At 45.6% G+C, this 26,521-nt stretch overlaps 1 protein-coding gene across 3 annotated transcripts in view; it reads left to right on the forward strand.

Annotated features, from left to right (window-relative positions):
- The window catches only part of EXOC3 (exocyst complex component 3), a 385,796-nt gene that overhangs the window by 132,300 nt on the left and 226,975 nt on the right, over positions 1 to 26,521 (forward strand). For all 3 annotated transcript variants that reach the window (XM_040353404.1, XM_040353405.1, XM_040353403.1), the window contains exons 5-6: positions 693 to 810; positions 11,345 to 11,470. In XM_040353404.1, coding sequence (XP_040209338.1) covers positions 693 to 810; positions 11,345 to 11,470 — 244 coding nt within the window. The remainder of the gene's footprint in view (positions 1 to 692; positions 811 to 11,344; positions 11,471 to 26,521) is intronic.

Consider the following 26,521-nt stretch of genomic DNA (forward strand, 5'->3'; position numbering starts at 1 on the left):
TTTTAGAAGCAAAGTACTTTACTTGGTTTATTTTTTTTGTATCGCGCTAACAATTTACATGGTGTACATTCTCATCAGTCCCTGCTATTATACATGCAGATATATTAGGGTCAATTTAGACAGGAGAAAGTTACCTTCCAGCATGTTTTTTTGGAGTGTGGACGGGAACTTGTGCATCTAGAGTAAACCTATACAAGTACAGGGTGAATCCCATGCAGATAGCGTCCTAGCTGGGATTCAAACCAAGGACCCCATTGCTGCAAGACAGCCACTCTATTACTCATTTTTTCTTAATGAGCAAAATGGCTTTATCTGTAGACATGGCAATCAAATGTACACCCATATCCTTTGTTGGGCGCACTTTCTCATGTACACCTCACCACATACTGAGGTGAATATAAAATTGTATGTTTTTTTTTTATTTTTATTTTTTATTCTGCCTATGCAATGGCAGCATTTCCTGCCCTAGCTATCTGGCTTTCCGGCATATCTCCTGGCACCACCATATTACTGGAAATCAGCACAGTTTAAAAGTATGAAGAAAAGTAGACTATCCATGCATTATATCTTGTATCTAACCCCTGACCCGCCACCCATCCATTCCAGAGAAGGATTAGCCCATGTTATTTATTTTTATTTAATTATTGTTTATTGATATTTTATAAAGTATAACCTATGCATTGTTCTTCTAGTTCTGAAATGATGGGAAATATAGAATTAGTTCCTGAAGTAGATGTAAAGTTGCTAAAGCCACTTCTCTCTGAGGAAATAGTAGACCAGCTTCTGCATAAGTACATGGCAACTCTCCAGGTAAGCAACATTTTAATTGCTTTGTTAGAATGCAAAATTTACCAATGAATAATCTCCAGTCAATGCTTTGTTTTGTCAAGTGTTATTGATTTCTGAAATGAGATTTCCCTGCATTTTCTTATGTCTTGTGTTTGGAACAAGAAGTGAGTGTGATTCTTTCCAAGAGGAACAATGTTTACTGCAACAGTGCAAGAAATGATGCAAGGCTGTAGTAAAGGGATCACAGATCGCAATCAAATCTTTTGTAAATTTTAAGTAGGGTTGTCCCGATACCACTTTTTTGTCCTGATATCACTCGCCGATACCGATTACCGATACTTTTTTTTAATGTCATGTGACAGTATTTTTTTTTTTACAATTTTTTTTTTTACAGTGATTTTTTTTTTTTTGGGGGGGGGGGGTGGATTGTCTGTGTTTTTTTTTTATTTACATTTTATTTTTATTTATTTAAAAAAAAAAAATATTTATTGCAATTTTTTTTTTTTTACTCAGCCCTGTTGGGGGTCTTTGGAGAGATATCAGGGGTCTTAACAGACCTCTGACATCTCCCCTTTAAGACAGAGAAAAGTACTAAGGACAGATTCCCCAGTCCCTTTCTCTGCAGCCTCAGCTGAAATGAATGGAGGGAAGCTCCACTCCATTCATAAACTGAAGTGTCGTAAACACAGGTTACGATGCTCAGTTTACATGAATGGACAGAGTCAGTGATCACTGACTCTGTTCATTCTGAAAAGGTAGCTCCTACCTCCGCTCTCCATCCTGACAGATTGAGGAAGGACAGCACGGAACACGGGGGGGGGGGGAGAGGACAGCACGGAACACGTGGGAAATAGAGAACAGTACGGAACACGGGGGAAAGAGCACTGCATGGGGAAAAGAGAGGACAGCACGGAACACGGGGGAAAGAGAGGACAGCATGGAGCACGGGAGAAAAGGGAGCACAGCACGGGGAAAGAGAGCACAACACGGGGGAAAGACAGCATGGGGGGAGAAGACTTGCAACTCCCCTGCCTGCCCAGGTATCGGCTGAGGCATCGGAGCATTTCCCCCGAGTACAAGTACTCGGGGAAATGCTTGGTATCGGTACCTATACCGATACTAGTATCGGTATCGGGATATCCCTAATTTTAAGGTCTCTTTCACACAGGCATACTTAAGCTTACACCCGTGTGAGGGCTGTGTTTTGCCTAGACGGGATGCACAAATGTTTCGTGAATACCCATGTAGACCATCCGTTCTACGCTATTTTGGACACATCGACTGCACGGGCACAGCCTCTGCTCCTAGTTTGACATATATGTGGGTCCCTGAACGCAGACAGCGTGTTGGGGGACCCACACTCTCACGGATGCCAAATTGATAGCCACAACTGTGTCTGTGTATTAATAGTACAACTGTCACTCTGAGGGAGTTGGGTGTTCATATAGGTTTGGATTGGCTGTATAGTGTGCTTCCTTTTTTGTTTTCACTCACAATCAGAGGACTGGGAGCATTTTTCAAATTGGTAACTAAATGAAACTTATTGAGGCTTAGACATGCTACATGCAAGAGGAATAAACATAAAATAGGGACATCTGGCTGGAGCACCTGCAGGAAATTGAACATTACAATTTACAAAGTACTTTGATTTTTCAGCACATGGGCAACAACCAGCAATATTTTTTTTTTTTTACCAAAAACTGTAAGTGCCGTGGTAGCATTTGCTGTTTTAAGAAAGTTATCTTTTCTTGAAGATTTTCATTGCCATATCCTGTATAATCTAAAAAAAGAAAGGCAATTTGTGTTTCTTGTGTGTCTTTTTGGTATTTAATTTCTCACTTATTTTCCCAACTCTGAGCATTTTTTAACACAGTCTCCCCAGCAAGAGTTTAAAACAAAACAAAAGGCTCTGGCTTCTATACTCACTGTCTCTCTTGTGCTGTCCCCCACATTAATTATATTCCACTACCAGATGTCCTCAGTTTTCTAAGTTAATTGATGATAACTTCATTCCAGAGGAATGGGGATCTATTGTGGGTGTCATGGACCGTTCCCCTAGTGCTCCTTGCACACATGAGCAATCTAGCTGCTGTTTGTGCATCCTGGCATTTTGGTATACCTGGGGGACACAGGTGCAGTATCCAAAAGTGGTCCACGCAATAAAAAGCTCGATTTTTTTAAATTTGCTCTGTCCCCAACTCCCACCCACTACCACCCTACCTGTCAAAATCGGTGCATTATTGAAGTTGAAAAATGTACCATATCTAACAAAAAAAAAAAAGTTAGAATAAATTAACTATCCTTCCCCTTCCTCAGTGTGGGCCTTGGGGATGGGCACTCCGGTCCAACGCAAAAGTGTCGTCTTGGGCAATTTGGAATCTTCATCCCTACCTGGAAATTGCCAGAATGGTTATGATGTTCCCCTCCCCTATGCTCCGAGGGTGGAAGATACATTATACTTACCTTACCATTGTATTACTTTCAAATACATTATTCAACTATTAAGTAGCGATTATTGCAGGAGTTAGAGGGTCATGATCTAATAGAAGCTTGTATTTTACTTCAAGGCCCACTTTAAGGAACAGGATCCTCCCTATCCAGTCAACACTTGTTCTGTTCTTGGGCTTTCTGGCACTAGGTTTTGGTTTCCCAGGTATTCACAGCTGCTGCCTGGTTCCTTTGTCCACATTTTTGTTAATGTTTTTTCTTGTGAATGTGATGGCATTCCGGGGGCTAGCTTTGGACATAAGGTAGCAGTGTGATCTCTATATCTATATCTTTCTTTTCCCTTTTCCTCTTTCAGGACAGCCACAATAAGAGACATGGCCTCCTCCCCTTCCTCTGGAAAAACTGCGCCAGCCCATAAATTCTTACTTCCCTTGCCTGACTTCAGTTGTTAGTGTTTCCACCGGAGGGGAGACACTGTGCTTGGAACCTGGCCGGTCAGTCAGGGGACTGAGGCCGCTTTTAGACCTGAAGGGAAGCAGGGGCTTCCAGGGTACTATAGGTGCGGTACTTACCCACCACCTGGAGCCACCCCATCCTCGTCGAGCGCAGCAGCAAGCTGAGGGGGTCCCTATCGCGTCCACAGGGCCCTGCAGCAGGGAGGCATCCTAGCTCTCCCTGTTTTCTTTACAGGCCACATTTTTGGAACCGGCAGGCTGGACTGCGGGTGACGTCATTTCCGGCGGAGAGTGGATGATTCCCCTTTAACCCGCGACTTTCGGTTCTGGGTCGCGGAGCTGATAGAGGACCAGGCAAACGCTGGAGAGAGTCCGGAACGTGCACAGGCAGCGTGAAACTCTGTAGCCGCAACCACTTGCGTTCTTTTTTGGAAGCAGAGGCTCAGACGATACCCAGTGACACTACCCTCCAGCCTTCCTAAGGTAAGAGTACCCTGGGGTGGGTTCCTCTCTACCTAGGAATGCCCCTCCATACATGGTTCCTGTCTATGGGGGGGCAACCCCCCTGGGTGGTCAGGGGGGGGGCTCTGATCCCTGCAGGATAGAGGGTCAGTGCACTCCCGGGGTTGTATCTGCCCATTTTTCTGATTGTTTTCTGCCCTTTTTTGTGCATGTTTTTCAGAAAGCTACTGACAAGTCAAAGTCATCCCATACCTCCAGAAGGAAGTGTGCCTCCTGTAGGGATATTCTGGGGGAGTCATGGGCAAAAGTCCTTTGCAGGGACTGTATAGACACCCTAGTTAGAGAGAGGGATTCAGAACGGGAGTCAGGACTAGCTGCTTCCGTAAAGGAGCTCTTGTCCACTTTCTCATCCTTTAACTCTTTTTGAAAGATTTCAACTCCCTTCTAATCCCGTCTCTCCGGATACAACCCCTCCGCTGGCTCAGAGCTCTGCACCTGCCGAACCTTCCACTACCCAGAGGGCAGAGGAGGCTTCAGGTCCTTCCGGAGTTGAACAGGCAGGTCCAGATAGTGCTACCTCTGATTCTCAGGGCTCAGAGGAGGAGGGCTAGGATGGGGAATCCGGCAAGCCCTCCAGATATAAGTTATCCCTGGATGAGGTAGAGGACCTCTTGGGGGCAATTTATACGACCCTCGGTATCCAGACCGACAAAAAGACCTTAACCCTCCATGACCAAATATATCGGGGTCTGGGGTAACAAGAGAAAAGAGTCTTTCCAGTACATGAGGTATTGGTTAACACAGTTTAAGAAGGAATGGGAGGATCCCGAGAGGAAACCCTTCTTTTAAAGGTCCCTTTTAAAAGAAGGTTTCCTTTTTCAGAGGACCCGGTGTCTATTTGGAATAAGACCCCCAAATTAGATGCAGCCTTCTCCCAGGTCTCCAGAAACACAGACCTAGCGTTCGAGGACATGGGGGCCTTAGCCGATGTGATGGATAAGAGGATAGACTCCCTTCTTAAAAAGACATGGGACTCTACAATGGGTAATTTAAAGCCAGGGATGGCTGTTACAGTTGTGGCCCGCAACTTAGAGCACTGGCTCAACAAGATCCAGGAGCACATTGAGGCCGGTACAACTAAGGATACTATCTTGTCCTCCTTTCCCACAATCCTGTGAGGTATCGCTTATATAGCTGACGCCTCAGCGAAATCTATCTGCATGTCGGCCAGATCGGCGGCCCTGGCTAACTTGGCCGGGTGACATCGCCTCTAAGGCCAATTTATGCGGGATACCCCTGACTGGTGACCTACTCTTTGGTCCAGGTCTAGAAACCGTTCTAGACTGCACGGCGGATAAGAAAAAATCCTTTCCTCTCAAACGAAAGGCCCAGGTACAGTTAAAGAAGGGGTTTCACCTGCAAAGACAGAGGGGGGCACCCAAGCCTGAGGGGCAGAAGAAGCCTTGGACCCTGAAAGGCAGGGGCAGAGGAGGGGTGATTTTTCCCTCCTGAGCAGCCCGGCAAAAAGCAATGACTCTCCAGTCAGGTTGGGAGGAAGACTGGGAACCTTCCTCCCACAATGGGAGGCAATTTCTCCAAACCAGTTCATCCTGGGGGTCATAAGGGGGTATCGCCTAGAGTTTGCAAGTCCCCCTCCCCCCCAGAGATACCTGATTACACAGTTACCCAAGTGCAGAGAAAAGTCTGATGCCTTGCTTGGTGCCCTAAGGGATCTGGAAGATCCAGAGGCAGAAAAGGGAAAGGGATTCTATTCACACATTTTTGTTGTGAAGAAGACTTCTGGGAAATTCAGACTAATCCTGAATTTGAAACCCCTGAACAGGTCAATTACCTACAAGCGGTTCCGCATGGAGTCGATATTCACAGTCAGGGCCCTTCTCCCCCACAACTGTTTCATGGTATCTCTGGACCTCAGGGACGCGTATCTACATGTCCCGATCGCAGAAAGCTTATAGAGTTTCCTGCGGCTAGTGGTAGACCTAGATGGAACAATTATACATCTACAGTTCCAGGCTCTGCCATTCGGGCTATCCTCATCTCCCCGCATCTTTACCAAGGTCTTGGCAGAACCCGTGGCGTTTCTGAAACTCCAGGAAGTGTCTATCATAGCGTACCTGGACGACCTGCTCCTGTTCGCGACATCCCTAGAACAGCTTTCCAAAGATCTGGAGATGACGATGATGATCCTAACGGACCTGGGGTGGCTACTGAACTTGGAGAAATCCAGTCTCATCCCCTCACAGCGTATCACATACCTGGGATTCTGGTTGGACTCAACACTCCTAAGAGTGTTTCTCCCAACAGAGAAGGTCTTAAAGTTAGACAGAGCGGTGGCCCTCCTACAATGCAACCAGCAGGTCCCGATAAGATCTCTAATGTCAACACTAGGTCTGCTGACATCCACCCTTCAGCAGTCCAATGGGCTGGACTACACTTTCACCCCTGCTGACCTTCGTCCTAAGGGTAAGGGACCACAGTCTGGAGGCTCTAGACACCTTGGTTCAGGTACCAGATCAAGTAAAAAGATCCCTCTGGTGGTGGAGGAAAGTTACAATCCTGTCGCAGGGTCGGCTGTGGCTTATCCCGGTATCTCGGGTAGTAACCACAGACGCAAGTGGCAAGGGCTGGGTGGCTCACCTGGGGTCCCTTCCAGTTCAGGGCACCTGGGGGTCCGAAGATCTAAAAAGATCGTCCAATTGGAAGGAATTGAGGGCAGTGGGGCTGGCCCTCCGATTTTTCCAAGAGGAACTCCGGGGACACCACACTCAGTGAGGTCGGACAATTCCTCGGCTGTAGCCTACCTAAACAAGCAGGGCGGCACGAGGAGCGGAGTTCTGTCGGCCCTAGCAACAGACATCCTGGACTGGGCCGAGATCAACACTCTCTCACTCTCAGCAGTCTTTCTGAGAGGCGAGAAGAATGTGTTGGCAGACTTTCTTAGTCGGAAGAAACTGAGGGAGAGCGAGTGGGTCCTCAATCAGAAGGTCTTCAGTCTCTTGTGTTGGTATAAGTGTAGCGCTTGGGTAAATACAATATACAATGAAATATTTGTATTCAGAAATTGCATAAATAATGAAGTTATATATAACAAACAAAACATAAAATTGTTCCAATAGAGTTGCAAAAAATGCAACTAATAAACAATAAATAAACCAAATAATTAAATGTCCATATAGATCTGTATGTGACAAAACATCCACTACGTGTCACAAATGTGATTGAAGTTCAAACGTTGAAGTGATGTGACATAAATCTACTAGAAGTGACTTCTTATGTGCGATGAAATGACCCTCCACCGATAAGGATGCAGGCTTACCAGAAATCATGGACTCAAACAGGCTTAAAACCAATGTGGACATCATGGAAATCTCTTTAGGGAACAAGGAATCAACCAATGGCTCTTCAACCGCGATACATTCGCCCAGGTGATGAGTATGCACTAGCCCAAATGGCTTACAGCTTGCTCTCAGGTATGTTTTTAACAGTAAGAAGATATGGAGAAGAAGAGAGGAGGCAACATAGCGTGATACCGTAAAAAAGCAAAGGTTTTAATAAGCAATTGCACTTGCATGTAAATGGAAGTTACATCGCATGTAGTAAAATATAGATGAGGCGGCAATGGAGTCTTCCCGACGCGTTTCGTGTAATGACACGTCATCTGGGGGCTTCATTCGCGGTTGAAGAGCCATTGGTTGATTCCTTGTTCCCTAAAGAGATTTCCATGATGTCCACATTGGTTTTAAGCCTGTTTGACTCATGAAATATACATGTCTTTGAGTCCATGATTTCTGGTAAGCCTGCATCCTTATCGGTGGAGGGTCATTTTATCGCACATAAGAAGTCACTTCTAGTAGATTTATGTCACATCACTTCAACGTTTGAACTTCAATCACATTTGTGACACATGGTGGATGTTTTGTCACATACAGATCTATATGGACATTTAATTATTTGGTTTATTTATTGTTTATTAGTTGCATTTTTTGCGACTCTATTGGAACAATTTCATGTTTTGTTTGTTATATATCACTTCATTATTTATGCAATTTCTGAATACAAATATTTCATTGTATATTGTATTTACCCATGCACTACACTTATACCAACACATTGTACATTTGCTTTTTTTCAATCAGCTGTGTTAGCAGCTTCACTTCATAATAGCAGCGCAGAGTTTCCCATTACACCGGCTTCAGTCTCTTGGTCAAGAGCTGGGGGCCTCCGGAGGTGGACATCTTTGCGTCAAAAGAAAATGCGAAGGCCCTCTCTTTTTTTCTCTCTAAACAGAGGAGAGGGAGCACTGGGGGTGGACGCACTGTCCCAGAGCTGGCAGTTCAAAATGTGTTACGCATTCCCACCACCGATCTTGTTGCCCGCCGTTCTGAGGAGATTTCAGTTGGAAAGCACTTCCCTGATCCTAGTGGCACCACATTGGCCCAAGAATGCTTGGTTCTCAGTGCTCAAGCAGCTGGCTGTAGAACCTCCCCTTCTCCTACCGCCCCGAGAGGACCTCCTCTCGCAGGGCCCAGTTGTCTTCCCTCAGGTACACAGGTGGAGACTAGCGGCCTGGCTACTGAGGAGGGCATCCTAAGATCCAAGGGATTTTCAGAGAGGTTAATTTCCTTAATAGCAGGAAGAAGGAGACTTGCCAGATCTACCAGAAGGTTTGGCTTTTCTTTAATAAGTGGTGCATAGGACGCTCCTGTTCAGTGCAGAGCCCCACAGCAATTCTGGAATTCCTGCAGTGTGGCGCGGATAGGGGTCTTTCTGTAAGTACCCTCAAAGGACAGATCTCAGCTCTTAGTGCATACCTAGAAAAACTATTGGCCTCCAACCCCTGGGTAGTCAGGTTTTTCAGGGCTCTCTCTAGGCAGAGACCAGCTCAGGGCCCACCATTTCCCAGCTGGGACCTATCCTTAGTTTTGCAGACCCTCATGGGTCCCCCCTTTGAACCTTTAGACAAGTGTTCTCTAAAGGAACTGACCTTAAAGGCAGTATTTTTGGTTGCAGTGACTACTGCTAGGAGGGTCAGCGAGATAGAAGCCTTATCTGTTAGACCCCCCTTTTGTGTTATTTTTCCAGATCGGGTTATTTTTAAGACCGATCCAGCACTTCCTTTTGTCCCAACCCCACAGGTGAGGGGGAGTTGAGGTTTCATACCTTGGATGTCAGGAGATGCATCCTGCACTATCTAGAGCTGACAAAGGGATTTAGGAAGTCAGACTCGTTATTTGTTTTGTTTTCTGGGGCCAGAAGGGGTTACAAAGCGTCTCAACACACTATTGCCAGATGGCTCAGAGCAACCATTGGACAGGCATATACCCTAGCTGGTAAGGAGATCCCTACAGGGATAAAGGCACACTCTCTACCAGAGCTTTGGAAGCTTCCCAGGCGGAAAAGGCTGGAGCTACGCCAGAACATACATGCAGGGCAGCGACATGGTCCAACTACTCCACTTTCGCGAAACATTACAGAGTGGACCTGGTGCCGGCAGGTGAGCAAGCCTTTGGTCGAAAGGTTTTGCAAGCTGTAGTCCCACCCTAGTTGGTAAGTGCTCGCTTATCCTCTCATTGTGGCTGTCCTGAAAGACGAAAAGGGAAAATTGAGAGTTACGTACCGGTAACATCTTTTCCAGTAGTCTTTCAGGACAGCCCTAGTTACCCTCCCTGAGATTTGGGGGGTCTTGCTTAAGACCAGGACGCAGAATGGTAATGAGTTTTGATGGTATGTTACTAATGTGGTGTTGTGTCTCCCCAGCTGGCCGAAGGTGATCTTGTAAAAACTGAAGTCCGGCAGGGGAAGTAAGAATTTATGGGCTGGCGCAGTGTTTTCAGAGGAAGGGGAGGAGCCTATGTCTCTTATTGTGGCTGTCCTGAAAGACTACTGGAAAAGACGTTACCGGTACGTAACTCTAATTTATTTATTTTTTATTCTTGCTTTGTTTTGGCCTTTTCTCTTCCATGTTTCCTCTTTTATCACAGGTTGTTACTCCTGCACTTCTGTTACATGTGACTTTCCTTTGCAAAGAGGCACCTCTATAGTCATACACTGAATTCTGTGTTCTTAAAGAGGACCTGCAGTCTAATCACATAATTTGTAATTAAAACACCTTTGCCATTCTGAAGCTTCCCTCTGACCACTTTGTATATTATTTTTTATAATATACTGTGATTCTGTAATTGCCAAAAATGCTGCAGAAATCTCTCTCCACTGAGTCTGGCTGAAATCATTTTAACTGTGGGTAGCTGAAGCTGCTCCCTGTTCACTTCCTGGAGTTACACAGACACACAGAGGCACACCTGCAGCTCTCATTGGCCCTCTTATGACTCATCCCCTCCTCCCTTGCTGCAAATGAGAGTGAGTGAGAGAGAGAGCTGTGCATGATGTCAAAAGGCTAGGCTTTTTTCTAGACAAGAAACAGGAAGTAGGCTGTATAAGGTATTTAAAGTGTGTTTCTATCCAAAGTTAAAACAACAAGGGCAGAGGATTTAATAGATGGAAAGATGAAAAAATTACTGAAGTTCCGTTTTAATGAACTACAGGAGAAAAGTGTTTTACAGTGAATACCAAAATTTCATTATTGGTATATTTGTATTTTAAAGGGGTTGTAAAGGAAAAAAAAAATTTCATAATAAGCATCCTTTACCTGCAGACATTCCTCTTTTCACTTCCTCATTGTTCGTTTTTGCTCAGAAGTTGCTCTATTTCTTCTCTGTTATGTTCACTTCCTGCTTGTCTGATTGTTACTCACCACCGTGAAGGGTGGCTTTACTGCGGTGGACAGTGACGTGCTCGCCCCCTCCTGGGAACTACATCTGTGCGGCAGGACGCTCTCTACGTGTTAGAGACTTCAAGGAGGTGTGAATTACTGGGTGTGCCGCAATGCATACTGGGAAATGTAGTTCTTACATGAACGAGCGCCGCAAACCAGGAAGTGAATGAGAGAACAGAAACTAGAACGCCGGAGGTGATATAGATGAAGGAATTTAATAGGTATTTACTCGTTTTTTTAACAGAATCATTACACTATTCTGTCTGTCTACCTTACAGACATTAATTTTAGGCAAAAAGTTTTTTTCCTTTACAACTTTTTTTAAGATCTACTTGTGCAAGTTAAATACGTTTTTTATATAATTGTATAATTATTTTTTTCTTTTGTATCTATTTAGTCCAATATTATTGGTTGGTTGAGAAAAGCATTAGAAACAGATAAAAAAGACTGGGATAAAGATACAGAACCTGAGGCTGACCAGGCAGGCTACTACCAGACCACGTTGCCAGCTATTGTTTTTCAGGTAATTATTAAACATTTTAGTAAATGTACAATGTAGTGTTTTCCTGTAAAGCACTGGGAAAAAATGCTCCTCCCTTTCCAGACATGAGTTTTAAGTCCTGCCCACTACCTCTGCAGTCTGCAATGCTTCTCAACACAATGCTTACTACCTCCACTGTCCTGAAAAAATTGAAGTTCAGCCGAGCTCACACGATTTCATTCCCGCATGTCAGTCCCGAATTTGGGGGCGATGTCAGAGAAATTTATGTGGGTTGCTGCTGAGATATCTATGGAAATCGCACCCAAAGTCGCCAAAAGTAGTACATAAACTACTTTTGGGAATCAGTGCGGCGTCACACTGATTCGGACGGTGTCCTTGTTGCCAATTGCGGCTGGTTTGGCATGCGACATTTCAAATCGCTCCAATGTGAACCTAGGCTTAATCTGTTTCCTGGGCCCTAACTGCCTGTGTGAAGAGCAGAGCTCCCTTACTTCTCAAGGTCTACTATTTACTTTTGTCCACTTTTGTAAATGGGCAACAATTGATTTATTAGGCGCACATACCCACTGCTTTTTTTTTTATCAAGAAAACATGTTTTATTGTACAAAATTGCATAAAGTACAAACATTCCAAGTATAGACTCAATAAGCATTAAGAAAACAGACAGGGAATCGTTTTACTCCACAAAGTATGAAGTTGTTTGCATAGAGTCCACACCAGGGGTAAGCAACCTTTTGAGCACAGTGTGGCAAAAAATGTTTTCAAAGAAATTGAGCGTGCTGATTTTATAACAAAAAAAATTCAAAAACTTCACTCTCTCAATCAGGGAATTGATTTTTTTTATAGTGTATGTAAATGCTGTAAACTACTTTAATAGTGAGAAATTAACCACTTAAGACCCGGACCTTTAGGCAGCTAAAGGACCCGGCCAGTTTTTGCGATTCGGCACTGCGTTGCTTTAACTGACAATTGCGTGGTCGTGTGACGTGGCTCCCAAACAAAATTGGCGTCCTTTTTTTCCCACAAATAGAGCTTTCTTTTGGTGGTATTTGATCACCTCTGCGGTTTTTATTTTTTTCGCTATAAACAAAAATAGAGCGACAATTTTGAAAAAAATTCTATATTTTTTCCTTTTTGCTATAATTAATATATTTAGGCCGATACGTATTCTTCTACCTATTTTTGGTAAAAAAATCGCAATAAGCGTTTATCGGTTGGTTTGAGCAAAATTTAAAGCGTTTACAAAATAGGGCATAATTTTAATGCATTTTTATGATTTTTTTTTTTTTTACTACTAATGGCGGCGATCATCGATTTTTTTTCGTGACTGCGACATTATGGCAGACACTTCGGACAATTTTGACACATTTTTGGGACCATTGTCATTTTCACAGCAAAAAATGCATTTAAAATGCATTGTTTACTGTGAAAATGACAATTGCAGTTTGGGAGTTAACCACAAGGGGGCGCTGAAGGGGTTATGTATGACCTCATCTGTGTTTCTAACTGTAGGGGGGTTTACACACAGCTCTCCTCATTCTTCAGCTCCGGGGACCGATCGCGGGACTCAAGCGGCGATCGGGTTCGCGGGTCCTTAAGTGGTTAACATCCTGCAAGATCACTGTCCCCCTTGCTTATCTGCCCCACCATTGTACTACCCTGCACATCTGCCCCACCACTGTAGTACCCTGCACATCTGCCCCACCAATATAACTCCTTTCACAACTGCCCCACTGCTCTACCCTCTGTTTTTCTGCCTCACAAATGTACCCTTTTCTCTTCTGTCCCACCACTGTAACCCCCTGCTCTTCTGTCCCACCACTGTAACCCCCTGCTCTTCTGTCCCACCACTGTAACCCCCTGCTCTTCTGTACCACAACTGTAACCCCCTGCTCTTCTGTCCCACCACTGTAACCCCTTTCTCGTCTGCCCCACCAATGTTCCCCCTTTCTCATATGCCCCACCACTGTACCTCCATGCACATCTGCTCCACCACTGAACCATCTTCTCATCTGTCCTAACACTGAACTTATTTGCTCATCTGCCCCACTACTATAACCCCCTTTCTCCTATCACCTTCCAGGACGGCACCTGAGAGATGATGGCCCCTCCCCACAGGAAACACAATCACTTGACATTTTTTATAAGTCCCCACCCTTCCCCTTGATCCTCAGTATTGATTGTGTTTCTCCCGAACACAACGTCACGTTTGTTTTGTTTTAAAAACCTAGAGACCGGAGAGGGTCGAAGGTACCCCTGTTGAGACAGGTTCCAGGGAGGCCGAGGAGGGCTGAACTAACCTGTAGGCTTGGTCCAACTCACAGGTCGCCCCAGGCGTGCACCAGCGCTCTGAGCTGCGGGAAGGCTAGCCATCGCTAAGGTGCAGAAACGCCGCCATTTGAATAGCTCTCTCTTCCCGGGTATTGCTTCCTATTTTTGGAACATAGCGCTCCAAGCCTCTCTGAGTGAAATAGGAACCGCGTCAAAGGAAGTGGGCTTTTGCCTCACAGCGCAACCCGGAAGGAACGCCGGAGAGAAGCGTGGCGGTGGAAGGGTCGGCTTGCGGATAGCCCTAACAAGAGGTACCGACAGCCGGGGACCCAGCCAAACCTCCTCATGGAACAGGAGGAGAGGAAGGCAAATGTGACTGCAGGCAGATCCAGGTCGGGGCGCAGTGAGTACAAATTCCCCTTGGAAAGGGAGGAGGAAAGGGAGTGAGAGTCCTGGTCTTCAGGGTCTGAGATTCTGGAGCCAGCCAGAACAGGACTGGTTTTTACTTCTCACCTTACCCTTTCCCCTCCCCAGTACAAACCTGCAGTCCTGGGGGAGGACAAAGTAATATTATGCATATATGTATATCCCTTGTCTTGCAGAAACCCCCCAGCGGATCCCAGGAGACCCCAAATAAACAGTCTCCTGCCGCTACAGGGCATAGCTCCTCTGAAAATAAATATGTGGGTAGATAAACTCACACTCAAAGCCCTGTTTGCTAAGAATGCATTAATAACTTAGCAGAGAAAAGAACTCCTGCAATAATGGGGTATCTCTCATCTATGCAGACGGAAAGGCCGGCAACTGTAAAAACTTTCCATGAAGCCGCCAGGCAGTCAGTAACCTAAGGTCTGACATAGAGGAGCTTATCCCTTAAGAAGACATATCCTCCCAAGAAGGCCTCGTCCGAATGGAATCTAGTGCCCTTCCCCCGCTTTCACAGTCATTCCCTCTAGTCAGTAGGGTTATAGGAAGGGAGGATATGGAAAGCCAAGCTGAACAGGATGCCCCTTCACCCTAGAGGGTCTGGTTGGACTCCTGCAGGCAATACAGGCCTCTGAGGAGATTATAAAAATCCCTAGAATAATCTCATAGAGGGGGCTGAGCAAGGCTCAATCCAGGGTGTTGGTTTTCACTTCATTAATCCCTAAAGGATTAGGGCCAGCCTGCCATGAATCTGACAGACAGATCACAATGGTGCTGTTAGAGGTTTTTAGCCCCAAAAAAGCTTACCTCCTAAGGTTAGGCCCAACAAGGGGGCATCTTAGTGTGTATATTACCCTTGTGGGGGTTGCTTATTGGTTGCAACATCTTCCCAGGTTCCAACCGATCACTTCCTCCTTACACTGCTGCTATATCTGTCAGTGTGTAAAAGTTAATCTAAACCTCTTGTGGCTCAGGCAACAAACCATTTAGGGTGGTGTGAGAAGCATAAAATGCTAGCCTGCAACCCTTAATTGGGAGTTTCTCTGGTGCAAACCTCTGTGCTAAAGCTATGAAAATCAGCCATACAGGTGTCTGATTGCCTCCAGCCTAAGATTATGGTCACCTCTTCATGAGAGACCTAATTGATTTCTGAGTCTGTGCTCATTAAGACCTTAAAGGCTTGGACTCGCTCCACCTGTGTGTGTGTGGACCAGCTACACCTACTCAGACCTATGCAATAGTAGAATAGCAGCTACCACTACTGTGGTATAGTCACACACCTCGGATTTCCATTATTTGGAACTACCATGTTCCTTCACTGGGATGAAGGATCTATATCTGAAACTCAGGTTATGCTAGGATAGATTGTTGGTCTGTCCGCACATCAGAAATGCACAACATGGGTTTATCTTGGGTCATTTCTGATATATATATATATATATATATATATATAGCACTGACCCCCGAAGGAGCTGCTGGTTTAATTTGGGCCTGCGCTCTACCAATAAACCCCACTAACTTGGCTCAATCCCCTTGGCACAGCTGTGATGCAATGCAATACAATACAATACAATGTAAGACAATACAAAATACCTGTATTATAACCCCAGGATCCACTGACTGCACTTGGAGTGAGAAAAACAGTACGCCACAACAACTGGATACTTAACCAGAGATATATTTTACTGTGAAATATGCAAAGAAGTGATTACAGTAATTGTGCTGTCATCCCAACGTAAGACGACCACACAATTGATTTAAACCTAAGCTATTTAAAAACAGTATACATAAACATAGGTTTATACCTGGGAGCTCCCCCTACTTTATAAGCTATGCGTGAGATCTCACTTAAAGTACTTAGTCTTGGATCTTCTTTTCTTCGCTAGCTAAAGTAATTCCTTGTGATTTGTAATCCACAGTTTTGATGAGTCAAATTGAAGTGAAAATGCTCCTGGTGTAACTGCAACAACTATTTTAAAATCGCTTGAAACTTCAAATTAGATAGGCCTCAAGCCTTCCCAGTGTCAGTTTCTCTGCTCCTCTGTGGAACTATAATTCCCAGTGAGGCCTGTATATGAGTCTAACTGCGTGTAAACTTAGCAAACTGTGGGTCGTGACCCGCTCACCTACTGGATCGAAGCTCCGGGTAGTAACTTTTGTTCAGGGTCCTGTGACTGCAACTTGCTTCTCCGTCAGCTCCGTTCAGCTCCGCTGGATGGATCCGGTTCTCCGATGCTCGGACGAGTGTCTCTCGGTCTCTGCAATCCGGCCACCATCCCTCGGGCACCCTCCAATCACTTGCCCCAACAACCAGGATTGTTTTCCCTTGTCTCCTCTTGTCTCCAAGGCAACCAAAATACTAAACAAAACATCTCTCTGCATTACCAGTATTTGGTCACTAGATGGCTCCAAATACTTAAACATAGCAATGTCCATAGACGTTGTATTAAAGTATGCAAACACACATCAATATACAAGAATGTCATTGCTACACACACACACATATATATATATATATATAGATATAGATATAGATATAGATATAGATATAGATATATATAGATATAGATATCTTATGACTCACCAGAAATGCCTAAAATTGATTAGGTAACGGTACTCTGTTCCTTATCAAACGCATAACACTGAATGGTGGGTGACGCCTCTATTATATATCCGCACACTATTGTTTTTCAGAAACACACCACATTGAGTTACTGTTGGTGTAATTTCTGTCGGATACATGACTGTATATTATTGCTCATCAGAGAAGCATGACATAGATCTGTCGGTGACACCTCTATTATATAACCGCACACTATTGTTATCCAGAAACATACCACATTGAGTTACTATTGGTAACATTTTCTGGAGGTTACATGTCTGTACACTATTGCTTATCAGAAACGCATGACGCTGAGTTACTGATAGCGACATTTCTGCTGGTTATATGACTGTACAATTTTGCTGATCAGAAACGCATAGCATTGTATTATTGGTAATGATATTTATGAATTCAGATATGCACTGCTTTAAGGGTCCTTTTTTGCTTGTGACATTTCTGTTGATTAGATGACACGACAAGGTTGCATTACGTAACACATTGGGTTGTCGGCAACATTCTGTTGGTCATATAAACTTTCCAAGTTTTTTTCTAATCAAAATTATGCACAACTGGTATTGTGGGTTCATGACGGTATACTGTTACTATCCAGAAACGCACAGCATTGAGTTTTCTTGCTAGTGGCGTTTCTATCAGGTATATGACTGTGGGTGTTGGTAATCAGGAATATACAATGTTACTGTCTGTAACATTTCGGTCCCTTGTCCTATACGCTATTGTTTATCTGAAGTATGCTAATACCACTCTCTGCTAGTTATGACTGCAGGTAGTATAACACCAGCAATACACGGTTGAGGCCGCATATGTCCTTTTTTGTTGTCATACTGACCATGCGACTGCATTTTTATGATCATCAGAGATATACTATAGGTGCTAGTATTATTTTCTGTTGATTAGAAGACCGTACTGCGGTCAGAGTCAGGAATAGACAACACTAAAGTTGTTCTTGTCCTCCTGTCTTGAATATATTACCTTGGGTCGCTGCACATAAATAAAACAGCAGTAGAAGGTGTCTGTGTCCTCTGCGTTTAATTACTCAGAAAAACACCATATTGGCTAGTGGCCTCTCTGTTGAATGTAGGACCTATAACCTATTAACCCTTTCATGCCTATGCCTATGTATGACATTTGGTGTTTACAAGTTAAAATCCATATTTTTGGCTAGAAAATTACTTAGAACCCCCAAACATTATATATATATTTTTAGCAGAGAATCTAGAGAATAAAATGGCGATTGTTGCAATATTTTATGTCATACGGTATTTGTGCGGCGGTGTTTTAAACACAACTTTTTGGGAAAAATTTACTTTCATGAATTTTAAAAAAATGAAAAAGTAAAATTAGCCCAATTTTTTTGCATAATGTGAAAGATGATGTTATGCCGAGTAAATAGATACCAAGCATGACACGCTTTATAATTGCACGCACTCATGGAATGGCGACAAACTACGATAACTAAAAATCTCCATAGGCGACGCTTTAAACTTTTTTTTACGGTTACCAGGTTAGAGTTACAGAGTAGGCCTAGTGCTATAATTATTGCTCTCGCTCTTACGATCGCGGCGATACCTCACATGTGTTATTTGAACACCGTTTTCATATGCGGGCGCGACTTCCGTATGCGCTTTCTTTGCTGCGCAAGCTCGCGGGGAGGGGGGCGCTTTAAAAAATTTTTTTTTGTTTTCTTATTTATTTATTTATTTTTTCTAATATTAAATTTTTTTTTTTTTTTTTTTACATTTTGATCACTTTTATTGCTGTCACAAGGAATGTAAACATCCCTTGTGACAGCAATAGGTCGTGACAGGTACTCTTTATGGAGGGATCGGGGGTCTAAAAGACCTCCGAGCCCTCCTTTGCACTTCAAAGTATTCAGATCGCCGAAAACGGCGATTCTGAATACTGTGTACTTTTTTAAATCCGGCGCCATTGGCATCTGAGAAACCCGGAAGTGACGTCATGACACCGCTTCCGTGGTTTCAATGCGGACACTGAATCAAAGCCGCTTACGGCTTTGTTTCAGAGCGCGCCGAGACGCTGGAGGCGCCGGATCGTGGATCGGGTCTTCCGGTGGGACGGGAGGCCCGGTCAGAGCGGCGAGAGGCGGCGGGAGGGGGGGGATGTCCCCTCCCGCTCCTCCGGCATAACAACCGAGTGGCTTTTAGCCGCATCGGTTGTTATGTTTGGAAAGCCGATCGCCCGCTCTAAACAACGGTACCGGGATGATGCCTGCGGCTGCAGGCATCATCCCGGTATAACCCCTGAAAGCCGAGGACGCATATATGCGTTCCGTCGGCGTGAAAGGGCATCAGAAGCTCACATTTGGAGCTTCTGTCTTTTCTCTGGGCTTAGGTTATATGGTATCTTACTACATATGAGAAATACACACCTAAGGTTGGTGGTGTCTTCTCTATCCTACAGGTGTCTGTATATCAGAAAACGCAGCAGTGAAAGCTGGGGGTGTCTCCCTGTTTTGTGTTCCATATTAAGTCTGAGCTTACTGTCCTTCGTAAATACAAGATCTAGGACCTGTATATCTGGGATATTTCGGTCACTTTATTTCAGACCTTATTTTCCATGTACATGGAAGGAACAGGATTTCTGATTGCAGGCCTTTACTTCTAGGCATGCCAGAGACATTCCCTAGACCTGAACCTAGTAGGGTTATAGGACACTGGAAGGAGGTCATAAAATCACCTATCATGATTTTTTAGTAGGAAAGGGGTTACGCCGTTAGGAGCTGTTTGCCCTAAAAAATTTAGCATCAGAATTTATCTGACTGGTTCTCCCGATCCGATGGGTTTATAGCTCGGTATATGTCCTTCATGTCACCCCCTTGGACGAACTGGATGTGATAACCAATATTCGTCTTTTAGTCCTACTATAGCATGGGTCCCTTGTGGTAGGGATCTGCTTAACTTAACACTCCTTGGTGCTTGGAGTGGGTCATGACCTCAAACACTGGATATTTACAGAATACTGTATTTTGTTGGCGTGTGGCACTCATGTGTTTACCCTGAGAATATAGGGTAAAATGTGTCTGCGTGTTATACGCGGGGGGCGGTAAAAAGTTTTCTTTCCCCGACACCTTTGTTCTTTTCTGTTATATACCAATGAATGCAGTGGTTACTCAGAATTTCGTAACAGGCTTCTTTTCTGCGTAGTTTAATGGTTTAATGTATCGACTCGCGGGGTTATAAGGAGCCTGGGGTATATAGAACAATTTCAAATCTGACATGTCAGCATTCAGATGGGAAGGACCAGGATGGGACCTGCTTGTCAACCGGCTTGCAGAGCAGCGGTTTTGACCGGTCTAGCAGTGTACGTTGGAGACAGGAGTTTGTCCACGCGTATTGGCGGACGCATGAATGAGCCACGCCAAGGCATCCTGTGGTCCTGACACTGACCAATAAGTGTCCTCGCTATAGAGTCACATGCATTCCTAAGAATGGAGGTGGACAGGTGGACTGAAGGGAGTGCAGGAGCACACCAAACGCCTTGCTTGGTCACATACCTGTCCAGTCATTTGAGCCAAGGGAATAGACTTCCCTTAATCTAGTATCCTTGAGTGGGTTTATTTCCTTGTTTCACCATGACTATGGCAAACCAAAGGGGGACCCACAAGGATTGTTCGTCAGGAGACCTTTTTTCTTTCTAAACCATTCTCCTGTACAGACTAGTGGCTTAAAACCAGATGTTTTCTTGGTTGATTAAAATAGGTCTTTGTTTCACAGAACAAATCTCTGACTAAACTTTGGATGGTCCTATGCAGCATTGCAGACATTATCAACCACGATGGCTAGAATATTGGCGCAGCCAACCTTTCTATCCTAAAAAATACTCAAGCTCTCAGAATTTTTTTCTTTAAGAGCACGTGCCACCTAGACCCTGCATCCAAAGGGGAGACAAGGGCATAGGTGGAGCAGACCTGCAGGTCAATTACATGATCCAGCTAGGATACCTTCATCACACACTAGGGAGTGGAGGTGGTGAAATAAAGTCAGATTCTGACATTTAGCAGAAAGACCTTGCAGGCAAGGGTCCCACCCTAAAGTAGGCCTGTTGGTTACTCGTTTATCCTTTCAGGTGCCGTCCTGGAAGGTGATAGGAGAAAACCTACGTTAGACTTACCGGTAACGGTATTTCTACGAACCTTCCAGGACCGCAGGCCTACTTTCCGCCCTATGTGGAGGGGAAAAAAGATAAGCTAAACGCTAGGTGGTAAGTACCTATAAGGAACAATGTCCCCTGTGAACCAGTTCAGGATTACTTTAATTCATACTGAGGATCAAGGGGAAGGGTGGGGACTTATAAAAAATGTCGAGTGATTGTGTTTCCTGTGGGGAGGGGCCATCATCTCTCAGGTGCCGTCCTGGAAGGTTCGTAGAAATACTGTTACTGGTAAGTCTAACATAGGTTTTCTCATTAGCCCCACAACGGTAACTCCTGCACATCTGTTCCACCTCTGCTCCCCCTGCTCTTCTGGCCCACCACTGTAACCCCCTGCTCATGTGTTTCACAGACCTCCTTTCTCCTCTGCTCATCTGCCCCGCGGCTGTAACCCCCTGCTCATCTGTCCCACCAATGTACCTCCTTTTTCCTCTGCCCCAACATTGAACCCCCCCTTCTCATCTTTCCCACCACTGTAACCCCCTTCTCATCTGTCCCACCACTGTAACCCCCAGCTCATCTGCCCCATCATTGTTCCCCCCTGCTTTTCTGTCCCACTGCTGAAACCCCTTCTCATCCCTCCAACCACTGTACCTTACCTCCTGCACATCTGCCCCACCACTGTAACCCCCCTGCTCATTTACCCCATCAATGTACCCCTTTTCTCATCTGCCCCACCACTGTACTTCCCTACACATCTGCTTTACTGCCGTATCCCCATGCTCTTTTGTCTCACTACTGAATCACCTTCTCATCTGTCCTAACACTAAACCCATGTGCTCATCTGCCGCACCACTGTAACCCGCTTTCTCATCTGCCTCACCAATGTACCTCCTGCACATCTGTCTCACCAATGTACCCCCCTGCTCTCCTGCCCCACCACGGTTTCCCCTGCTCTCCTGCCCCTACCACGGTTTCCCCTGCTCTCCTGCCCCTACCACGGTTTCCCCTGCTCTCCTGCCCCTACCACGGTTTCCCCTGCTCTCCTGCCCCACCACGGTTTCACCTGCTCTCCTGCCCCACCACTGTTTCCCCTGATCTCCTGCTCCACCACTGTTTCCCCTGCTCTCCTGCCCCACCACTGTTTCCCCTGCTCTCCTGCCCCACCACTGTTTCCCCTGCTCAATGGTGAAAGGAAGCAGAGATGAATGGGATGTATGTGATGTCACCTACAAGCATCTGGAATGGATGCGCAATGATGAGGTCAGGGGCATTTTCTAAAAGCAGCGTGCCTGTATGCAGGATAATAAGTTGGACCCCAGCAACTGAGAAAAAGTGATTGGGTGTGATTTTCATTGCGCTGAATACTGGCTGTGGCTTAAAGGGACACAGAGTGCCAGGATTCAGAAGTAAGTGACGCAAACGTTGAGGAATAATTTCAACAAAGTTCCCAGAAGCTCAACAGTAATTCCACAAACTGTCACGTGGGTTTCTCTATCACAGTGAAATCCCTACTTTCGGAGATTGATAGTGGCAACCAAGCGAGTCATCTTCCTCCAGATGGTGGGTGGGGCTATCAGGACTGATTGGCTTTAGCAGTGGCCAAAACAGTCCTCCTCCTCCTGGAAAAAGGGACCCCCCCCAGCTGAATTGCACCAAATCTCTTCCCCATAACAAAAGCTGACAATCACAGCTACAGCAAAGTTAGAGAACCAAACAATGTTTGCCATCTTTTACAATGTGTGGGGGCACAGTGCCTCCCCCTCAGTGCAGGTGGCGGCATGGGAAACGTCTATTTCCCATGTGTGTAAGGCGGCGACCTGGTTGCCCGGTCACACTTTCACTAAACTTTACAAGTTGATGTGAGTGCATCTTCGGATGCTTCTTCGGCCGCAAAGTTTTGCAGGCGGCTGTTTAGAGTTACTCCTCAGTTGAGGAGCTCTGTTTTGTTTTGGGGTGAAGTCTAAATTTATGCTGTTCCCACCCCTCTTTTTGACACTGATTTGAGACGTCCCACTTTGTCAAGATTAAGGCTGTGTCCATCCATGAACGAAAGAGAAAATAGGATTTTATACTCACCGTAAAATCTTTTTCTCTGAGTTTATGGACGGACACAGCATCCACCCCTCTTTTTTAAGTTTGTACTGCTTTAGACAAACTTAGCTGCTTAGTGCAGGCTGAGATAATATAACCAGTAGGACCACCCCCTGGGCGGGGCTGTTCAGCTTTGAAGTTGTTAACACTTTCTGCCTAGTCACTCCTAAAGGAAGGCTAATACCCACTTTGTCAAGATTAAGGCCGTGTCCGTCCATGAACTCAGAGAAAAAGATTTTACGGTGAGTATAAAATCGTATTTTTATCACAAGGTATAATTATTTATTTTTAACACCATGGCCATTAGTGGCCTCATATGAGGTCTTGGTAGAGGGTGAATCAATAAACACGTGGAAGTAGGAGAGGGGACCTCCCCCCTTTCCTTTTTTCCTTCTCCTTTTTTTTGGGTTGTTTGCTGTTACTTGAGCTGGGGAATTAGGCCATGGGGGCCGCCACACACAATTATGGGTAATTAATATTTAACCAGGTTGTATAATAATTTTTTTTTTCACATAAAAAGAATCGACACCATGGCCATTAGTGGCCCCTTTGGAAGTAGGAGGGGGTTACCCCTTTTTTTCCCCCTTCCCTTTGTTTAAGTGACACAGAAGGGCACAGTAGGAAAACACATGACTCAAGTAGCTAGGGGTGGCGTGGAGGGGGGGGCGTGAGGAGGGACTTATCTATCAACCCCTTACTTTTTTTTTTTTTCCCCTTCTTCCTTTTTTTTTTCTTTGGGGGGGGGGAGTGGGTAGTTTAATTGATTAACATTTCATATGACAATTTTGTACCTAGTTTTTTTCTTGTAACGTTTGTGTTTTTTCATGTAAATTATGGAATAGAAGAATGTACAATGTTGAATGGATATGTTGAAGTTTATAATAAAATAAATTAGATTATAAAAAAAACTCATGCTGTTGGAAGGATTTCCTGTTGGTTCATATCCTGTGATGTCACCTCCCATGGAGGAAGCGATTGGCTGCTGGAGCCATCACTTCTGTTTGTGAATGCTTTTGTGATTTACCAATAAAAAGCCAAGCAGACTGGTCGCTGGGGCAGTCATGCTAATGGAGCTGAGAACGTAAGCTGTGGTGATGTCTGTTTACTTGGAGATATATGGGAAATAGAATGATAGGTAAGATGCATTATATCATTACAAAATGTGTGCTTATTAGCACAGGAGATATGGTGTGCGCATAGCGTACAGCCTAATTTACGTGAGAACAGGCCCCCAAGCTCCCCCATTTTCTTACCTGAGTCAGTTCACCTGCTCGGCTCGTCCCCAGCGTCCTCTTCTCCACGGAGTCTCGTTGTTGATTGGATAGATTGATAGCGCAGCCATTGGCTCTCGCTGCTGTCAACCAAATCCAATGACATGACCGCGGGGGGGCGGGACGAGTCATACACTTGTTGTCTCTGGACGCCAAGTGTATGACATGGGAGCATACTCACAAGGTAACCCCCTCGGGAGAGAGCTTCCCAGAGGGGGTTAGCTATTGCGGGGAGGAGCCGAGAGAGCCGCTGTGGCTAATCCACAGTCGGCAGGAGAAAGATCGCTACCTACTCTAGAGGTAGTTCAGATGCTCAGGGTCTTCTTGAGTTGTTAGCATTATTTAGGAATTCTGGTTGTGCTGCCGGAAGAGCCCAGGAAGGGCAGGCGGCATCCAGGTGGAATTGTTAGCATTGGATCTGGTAGTTTATCAATAAATGGGGAAAAAAAGACACGTGTACAAGATCACTATTTGGTCTTTTGTTTAAACATCTACAGGGTTTTTTACCAGGTCGATGTCAACCACATAGAAGATACTGCCTTTGGCCTCAGCATATTACAAATAGCAGAGTAGGTCCTCCTTTGGTGGCAGTTTCTATGATGGTGTCTCCCTCCCCTCGGGGACATTGCTTTGGGACATCCCAGATAGTAATTGCTATAGCTGCTCTGTGTCCCGTGATGTACAATAAAGAATATAGTATTTCTCTTTTTGTCCATGGATGGACACCGCTCCTTAAATCTTGACAAGTGGGTTATATTCAGTCTATTAGGAGAGGACTAGGCAGACATGTTAGATATTTAAATACATGTAACTTTAACAGAGTTGAGCAGACCTTAGCTACGCACTGGGTCGGCCACGACGTACCCCGTGGCTCCAGGGGTGGTAGGTGAGCATATGCACCGGGGTCCACATATGACTGGGCTGCTGCTGTCTTACTCACAGTGGACCAGGCCGACAGCTACTCCGTACCACTCGGTTGTAGGCCTGTCAGGGACGCGCCAGCAAGTCCTCGCAAGCACGGTTAAGTACGGTTCCTCCTGCCTTGGCAGGATGGAATAGCTATGCATTCCGGGGATTTAGGGGTTCTCCTGTAATCCCTTTCCCTGCTCTGTCACCCTTTCTTCTTCTGCCCTAGGGGCCACTGCGACTGGGGGACTCCAGGTCCCAGTTGGGGACTGTGGGGTGTCGGGGTCCGCTTTCTGTGGGGGGTGGTCTGTCTCTGCCACGGCCTTCTCGTCCACATCACGGTGCTCAGGCGCCATTTTTGCAGCGCTGACGCCATTTTTAATGTGCCTGCTTTTCTCTATGGAGATTTCCATTGGCGGCCATTTTGCCGTGGCCATGCTGTGATACATGTCGGCATTCCAGGCGGCCATTTTCTTGTGGTCTGCACCCTTTTCTCTGACTCTGGCCTCTAGACTGGCTTCCTGAACGGCGCGCAGCACAATCACCTCAGTTTTTTCTCACACACACGTGCTGTGTACAGACGGAAGGCGGGTACCCTTGGGTAACCCCCCCCCCGGTCGGTGCAGCAAGGAGGGTGGGCATATTGAGTATTTTCACTTAGTCCCTGAGGGCTGTCAGTGGGTGATTATGTAGTCAGTATCTGGCTTTCTTCCCCAAACTTGCCAGAGGCAGCAAATGGTGCCCAGACACCTGCGGTTCTCCCATGGATACACTGTCAGCAGTCCTGGAGTCCTTTGTTGCCAGGGTGAAAGCGGCGTGCGGGCGTAAGGGGGGTAAAAAGCGCCCCCTCCCCCCGACATCTTCTGGGTAATGCTCTGACTCGGATTCGGGCCTGGCTGCGGTTCAGGACCCTGGTTCTGGTATGTCAGAGGATGCGGACCAGGACCTCCCTGGTGAGGAGGACCCCTTGTCCAGGTCAGCGCAAGACGGGGCACTTGTGAGTGCACTTATTGATGCTGTGAGGGACTCTCTCAAGCTGGAGGATACAGCTGAGACGTCCACAGAGGGGTCTGTCTCTTTTGGGTCACACACATCGAACCGCTCTGTGAAAGTTTTTCATTATGCTACTTTCTTTGATAAGTTCATAGATAAGGAATGGGAACGGCCACAGAAGTCCTTTGATGGATATTCTGATAGGAGGTCCGAAGAGGTGAGCCGTTCCATGTTCACCATGCTGGGGTCTGCATTGCGGCCTATCCTGGCTGCAACTTTGGTGTCTCAGACACTTACTGAATGGGCAAAGATTTTGCGCCAGACAGTGGAGGAGCATCAGCTCCCCCCTGAGTGTGTGAGGCTGGCTGACCAGTTGGTACA

The sequence above is a fragment of the Rana temporaria genome, chromosome 5 (assembly GCF_905171775.1).
Source record: "Rana temporaria chromosome 5, aRanTem1.1, whole genome shotgun sequence".
Taxonomy (NCBI): domain Eukaryota; kingdom Metazoa; phylum Chordata; class Amphibia; order Anura; family Ranidae; genus Rana; species Rana temporaria.